General features: G+C 41.5%; 1 protein-coding gene across 3 annotated transcripts in view; it reads left to right on the top strand.

Moving 5' to 3' along the window:
- MRTFA (myocardin related transcription factor A) overlaps positions 1–6,096 on the top strand; it is a 179,495-nt gene extending 173,399 nt beyond the window's left edge. For all 3 annotated transcript variants that reach the window (XM_069737074.1, XM_069737075.1, XM_069737077.1), the window contains one exon: positions 2,988–6,096. In XM_069737074.1, coding sequence (XP_069593175.1) covers positions 2,988–3,466 — 479 coding nt within the window. In that variant the 3' untranslated portion in view covers positions 3,467–6,096. The remainder of the gene's footprint in view (positions 1–2,987) is intronic.
- The last annotated feature ends 1,413 nt before the right edge of the window (positions 6,097–7,509 follow it).

Genomic DNA, 7,509 nt, shown 5'->3' on the forward strand with positions numbered 1-7,509 from the left:
CCACCCTCCCCTGACCCCTCCTCCCAAGAGGACTCTGACACTCAGGGTTAGCATGTGGTGAGGGTTGAGTCCTGCTCCTGCTCCCTGGCAGCACTTCTGCTGCCCCCCCTTCACCGGAGAAGAAGGGGATGGTTGAAGAAAGACGGCAGAGGACAGTAGCCCCTGGCCAGCAGCCCTCACACGACTGACCTCAACCAAGGAAGGCCTAAAACGATAGGTGTTGGCATTCCCCTCAAGCCTTAGCACGACAGGGACTTTTCATGATGAGTCCCTATACGCAGGTGTATATCATCTACGACTTGAGTCACCCTCCCCTGGCTGAGTGGGACAGAGTCAATAGCCTGGACGCTTAGGTGTTTGCTAGCATCCTACACCTCAGGAAATGGGTCTGAACAAAGTGAGCATCGACAAGACAGACACCTGCTCCACTGTCCACAAGCACCGGAATTGTCTGTCACCCCTCCAACCACCACTTCAGCAGAGATGGTGCACTGAGACGAGAAGATGATGGAAATATACACTCCCTGGTCCCTTCCCTCCACACGACCAGGGGGACACGGCTTCTGAGTGGTTGATGGTATTTTGGCACGAGCTGGGCAGACGTTGATTAAATGACCTGTCTGCCCACAGTAAAAACATGCCCCCACACCACGATGAACCACAGACAACCCCATTTGGGAATCAACTCCTCCCATCTGCATGGGTTCGTCCGCCTGCACCGGTGTGTCATCCTCCCTAGAAAGGACAACAGAGGGCACATTAGGTGCATGTCTCCCCTTCAAGCGTCTATCCACCCAGATGGCAAGGGACATAGCGGCCTCCAACGATCTGGGGACCGCATACTGCTCAAGAGTATCTTGCAACCTTGGAAACAGACCCTGCATAAAATGGCTCCTAAGGGCAGGGTCATTGCACTGTGTATCAGTGGCCCACCTCCTAAACTCTGAACAGTACTCCTAAGCTGGCCGGCCCCCTGCTTGATTTTACGGAGTCGGGATTCCGCCTGGGAGATGCCATCAGGATCACCATGCGCCAGAGCCGCAAAAAACTCATCCACTGACAGTGAAGATAGAGAACCGGTCGACAGGGAGAAGGCCCAGGATTGGGGATCACCTTTTAAGAAGGGAAACGATGATTCCCACCCGTTGTTCATCACTTCCTGATGAACGAGGGTGGAGCCTGAAGTATAGCTTGCAAGCATCTTAAAAACTGAAAATGTATCTCTCTCACCAGAAAACTTGTCAAGGAGAGATATCTTGGGTTCTGGTTGAGCCTGTACCTGAGCTGAGGCCCAGAACCCCAACAACTGATGCAGCTGCTTTACCACCTCACCACACAGCTCCTTAAGCTCAGAGGTGAGAGTCTGGAGCAGTTTTGCAAAGGTCTGCATTTGGGCCATGGCTCACCAGAAAAAATGACGGTCATTTTGGTATGTTGGTATGTTCTCCTGATGAATCTATTTAGGGGAAACGCGTTGAGATGATTACATACTTGGTAATGGTTACAAAATGAGATAATGACTAGTGATGAGGGAGTATACTCGTTGATCGAGTTTTCTCGAGCACGCTCAGGTGGTCTCCGAGTATTTGTTAGTGCTCGGAGATTTAGTTTTCGTCGCCTCAGCTGAATGATTTACAGCTACTAGACAGCTTGAATACATGTGGGGATTCCCTAGCAACCAGGCAACCCCCACATGTACTCAGGCTGGCTAGCAGCTGTAAATCATGCAGCTGCGACAACAAAAACTAAATCTCCAAGCACTTACAAATACTCTTGAGACCATCGGGAAAACCCGAGCAACGAGTAGACTCGCTCATCACGAATGACATACTTTTACTGGCTAGCTGGTAAAAACTGGTTTTTCTCACCATTCTGTAGGAATATAATTTATGCCTAATTTTTGTACCATTGTGTTGTGTTTGGATGCTATGCGCATGAATTGGTTGGATTTTCCATAGCAAGAAGGTTGACGTCTTGTATAGTTGTGAATTAACATATCCTAGCATGATATTTTTCATATGGTACTGTAACACGAACGTTTACCTGACATTTAAATAGGATCATAGATTTGATTTAGATCTTTAATTTATTGCATATTTTAGGATTGTGATTATGGTGTTGGGTATTTCTTATTAGGGCCTTCTTGGGTGAGCCTGCGTTCAGCAGGGCACCATTTGCGATTTCATGGTACCAACCTCCACGGCAAGGTAGGGGCTGCATAGATCGATATAACGGTTTATGCTTTTTCCTATGGTCCTTTGTCAGGCATAATTTATTGGTTGGCCATTTGGATTTTATACATTAATTTATCAATATTTCTTGACACTTCTATTTTTTAGATAATGAAAGTGATGTTTTATTTTTCCAAGAGAGTGTAGATCTAGCTGGGGAACCCAAGCGCCCTTCATTTGTGGCAGGTTCTGCTTATGTTATACAGCCAGTACCTGCCTATAAAGCCGATGGCTCAGATTGCTGCTGTTCAGTCATTTAGATACTGCCAATCACTGACCAAAGCATCTAAGTGGCTTTGTTGAGGTGCACCAGGGCCCATCCGCTCCCTTGCAATGCAATCGAGGGATGATGATGGGCTGCCATGAAAGCTGGGGCCGACTGAAGGGGCTTTTCACTGCTATATCTTGGTATTCCTATGACGCCCATTCTGCTATGCTTTACTATTGCATTACATATTGTGAATGGTTCTATCTGAGGGACATGTTAAAGCTTCAGTGATAGCGTCACTGGGAACGGCTCTCGGTTATGGAATAGAGTATATGTTTTATTTTACATGAAGCATTATAGTACTTAAGAAGGGATTGTCCAAGTAGTGGACAGTCTCTTTGAAATGTTTCTAGGGAAAAAAAAAGGTTAAAAAAAATACATATTACATTGGCATCTAGATTCTAATTTTGCTGGTTAAGAAAATATTATTTTCTTAAACTTTTGTCAATGATAAAATGCTAATTTTCTTTTAAATATTTGATTTACAGATCTATCTACAGAATGTAAAGAAAGTCCTATTTCTGGTGTTAAAAAACCATCTGCGACTCAGCCTGTTGTAAATGAGGTGCTGGATAGTAAGTTGCACCCATCACATTCTCTTAATCAACTAGACCAATTAGAAGATTTTCTTGAGGCTTCAACAGGCACAAAAATACTCCAGGGGGATGAGGACGGCACAACGGCTATGCCACTTATTGATGAGCTGCACAGTCAAATGCTGAGCAGTCTGGCTATCCTGGATCATTCTACCTTGTCTATGGACACATCGGAGTTGCACTTCTCTCCTGAAGAAGACTCGTTAGAACTGGACCTAGCTGAACCTCACATTGATAGTATGGACTGGCTGGAGCTGTCAGAGCCTCCAGCAATGAATCTGACACCACTCAGTACAGCAACACCAAGTGTCTTTTCTACTGAGTTTTTGGACAGCCACGACTTGCACCTACAGTGGGACTCCTGTTTATAACCTAGTGATTGTTGAAGTTTAAATTTAAGAAAACATGCTGCACTTTCCCTGAATTTTTTTATGCCAAATACTTGTCAGTTCGATAGGCCATGTCGACGAGACCGTGACATAAAGTGCCAAACAATTGGGAAGAACTAGCTGCAATTTTCAGGGACCGATCAAGAAAAAATGGCATGATATTTAACAAAATATTAACAATGTCATCCACTGAATGCCTTAATGGAGTTTTTTTACTTTCATTAAAGTGATGCCCGACTGATTGCTCGAGCCGTCTGTCTACATCAGCCGAGCTCAGGGATTGACCGAAGCAGTGATGTGCGCTGCAGTCATGACATCACTGCAGCAGCCAATACCTGGGCAGCCTTAGCGAACTGGTGCTGGACCAGGGGAGGGTGAGCATTTTCTGTGTTTTGTTGTTCACCAATTGTTCAATAATTTGGGCACCACTTCTGTTACTTTGGTAAACTCTGACTTCTTCTCCAGTATAGTTTACACGTTCGATCCAACATTTTTGTTTCTAGAACTACCCTTAGCATTTTTCCACCCGTAACCCGTAGCTCATCTTAACTTAAAAATGTAGATCTCTGGATATGAAAACCTTTACATGGATTTTTTTTTTATTTGGTCGTTCATACAACTGACTGTTGTAGTAATTTGTAATCATGTGATAAATTAGTACATTTTACAACCTACGCCATTTGTCCGTTCACAAGATATTGATATCCTATCTTTAATCCCGGGGTCACACTTGTGAGTGTAATGCGAGAAACTCGCACGAGTCTCTCGCATCAATACCCGGAACTGCCGCGGGCACTCAGAACCAGAGCGTGCGGCTGCATGTATTTCTATGCAGCAAGTGTGACCCCGACCTAAGGCTATGTTCATGCGCAGCCTTAAAGTTAGTTGTCCGTTTCAGATCAGTAGGGGTCTGACACCCAGGAAACCCCCCAATTGGCTAAAACATTGAACAGAGCTGTGCTGCTCCCTTCAATGTGTTGGAGCTGCTGCAGAACAGCTCTTATTCAAGAAAATAGGAACCAATGTTCAATGTTTTGTCTCAGGTGTGTAGCTCTGATTAATGTGTCTACATCTGAAAGCCAGTGCTGGTATTGGCTGATCTATGGGGGTGCCATGTGTCATACTCCCAGTCTGAAATTAATTAACTTTCTCAAAAGATTGGTCCTCTTGTATCTGGAGACCCCCTTTATATAATTTCTATAGTGTCTAACCGAGGACCAAAAGTTGATTAACAGTTATTTAGTCAACTAGATTGTCCAAACTTAGACCTTCTGACACTGGATTTTACTATATAAACTGCGTGGATTACTAAATCATTGGGGTACTATGCTAATTCATCCTAGAATGGCCATATAATCCTAACTTCTTTAAGTTAGATATTAAAAATTATATTAAAGCGTAACTGTTTCAATTTTTATTTCATAAATCAATAGTACACATGAAAATAAGACTTACCAGATAAATCTGCTTCTTTCTCTGCAAGGTCTGATCTTTAGTTTTCAAGTCTCAATTTCCCGGTAAAATGTGTTTTCGGTGAATTCAGATTTACATTACTGATGGCGGAGATGGCGGCTGCTACTGATGAGATTCAGTTTTGTAATTCAAAAATCTATCAGTAGTAACGGTCATCTCCGGTATCATTAATGTAACAGTCTGTGTTCACTGAGAACACATTTTACCGGCAAATTGAGACTTTTGTAAATGTAAGATCAGTCCTGGTAGAGAGAAAAAACATAGTTTACTATTTTCATGTGTACCATTGATTTATGGAATACAAATTAAAACTACGGATATGCTTGAAAGTGAGCATTTTTTGAGTAAGAGAACTTCTGAAAATGATTCACACCGGCCTCACCAGGTCTACGAGAGCTTTTAAGTAATCTATGAAGTTTGTATTGTGAAATCTAGTGACAGACGCGCTGTAATACAAAAAATATTGTACATTCTGAAAGTGCATTTCAGTTTGACTCAAAAAAAAGTAGGACAGCAGAGCTATAGCCTCTAAACGAAAGGAGTACCAGAACGTTTTTCTGCATTTGCCTAGATGGTAGCTTGTTCTCTTTTTTTCCCCCCATGCATCTGACCATTTACTTGATATCTATTATTTTCTGGTTTACTGCGCATGAGATTTTCATGCCATTTTATTACTAAATTGTAACTGCATTGTCCTTGAATGTAATGTTTCCATTAACAAACGTATTGACATGCCACACTGCATATGTCTCCTGATATTCCAGTTATCGGACTATTATTATTATTATTATTATAGTTTTGCCTGTTGCTGCCAAAAAAAGTTATTTTTCTGCCAAATACGTTTTCCTTTTCACAGTCATATTATGTACTTCATTTTATCCATTGGGAGAAGAAGGGTTATTCATACCACATTGCTCATTCATTTTGCTCATTCTGCTCATGTTGAGTGTTTTTTTCAGTCTGGTTATGAAGGATGAGTGATTATTAATCTTTTTTTTTTGTGCTACATATATATGGATATATTTGCTTGGTGCAAATACTTATGCTGGATATCTGGAATTTGTATTCAATAAATAAATGTACAAATTAAATGATAAACACCAGATGTAGAATTAAATAAAAATTGTTGAAACGCTTAACCACCAGCCCTATTTCTGTAAGTTACAGCATTTCTTATTTTTCCTCTGATTTTCTGTAATGACACAGACGGCTCCCTGTACAATGCCCAGATTATTCCCACAGCTCTTTCCTTGTCATAATTAGCCATGTTTGACCACTGGGATTTCTCACCAATTCCTTCAAAATTATGTGAATACACTGCACAAAATACAGTAGAAATTTCTGTACTGCTTTTTTCATGAGTGATCACACTACCTCTTGCGAATTTTCCATTTTTGAAGGTTTTTTGTTTGTTTTTTTAGTTTGGAGGGTTTTTCCTCAATTTGCACAAATTAATCAAGTTTCACATACCGTAAATGTTCAGAAAGAGGTTAAGGTCTAGAGAAACTGTGGGGTACTGTAGGAATATTGTGACAGAGGTTTGTATCGGAGCACAGCCGACTCACATACTAGGATAGGAGAGATTGTAGTTACCCTACAATCTCTCCTATCCTAGTATGTGAGTTTGAAGCTTTGAAAATGTTCAACATTTTTTGCACAATGTGAAGTGGCGTTAGCTTTTGTGACCTGTAAAGTTTTCATGCTAGTTTGAATCGTCTCTGCCAAAATAGGCGAAGCTGGGGCAGGACATGGCATGGCAACACTCTTCGTTAAATTCATGAAAAGTGACGGCTTTTGTTTCAGAGAACGGTACTTAGGAGAGGTGCCAAATTCATTAAGTGACGTTCATCTTTTAATGAATTTGGCGCCTTTTTACTTCTCCAAGACTGGCGTAGTGCTTGGGTGCTATGCCAGTCTACAAATCTTTCCCAAAGATTTCTAGCATGAAACATGTTAGTATTATTTTACATAAATATATATAACCAGGAAATTAGGAACTTCATTTAGTGGGAAAACCCATTGAACCCCTTCCTCCAGTTCTATACAGGCTGCTTCTTTCTGAGGTTAGGTTCCCCTATTTCCGCAGCTTTAGGTTAAAAAATGTTCTTGGGACGTAAAAAAAAAAAAAAAAAAAATTGTGCCATCATTAGATGTGGTTTTTGGGATCTACAGTATCCGAAAATAGTTACATAGCGTTTGGCAAAAAACATCTTTGGGACTTCAAAAATATTTGCGCTCTCACCAGGTGCAGTATTTGGGTGCTACAGTATCCAGCAATAGTTCAACAGCGTTTACCGAAAAACATCATTTTATGCTGTCGCCAGGTGCAGTATTTGGGATCTACAGTATCCAAATAGTGTTCCGTAGTAATAGGTGAAAAATGTCCTCGGCATTTCGAAAAATCTGCATGGTTGCTAGGTGCTTTATTTGGGCGCTACTGTATCCAAAAATGTTTTTTGTAACATTAGGCGAAAAACATCTTTGGGACTTAAAAACCATTTGTGTGCTCACCAGTTGCAGTATTTGGGAGCTACAATATCCAAAAAATAGTT

Source organism: Ranitomeya imitator, chromosome 8, assembly GCF_032444005.1.
Source record: "Ranitomeya imitator isolate aRanImi1 chromosome 8, aRanImi1.pri, whole genome shotgun sequence".
Lineage (NCBI taxonomy): Eukaryota > Metazoa > Chordata > Amphibia > Anura > Dendrobatidae > Ranitomeya > Ranitomeya imitator.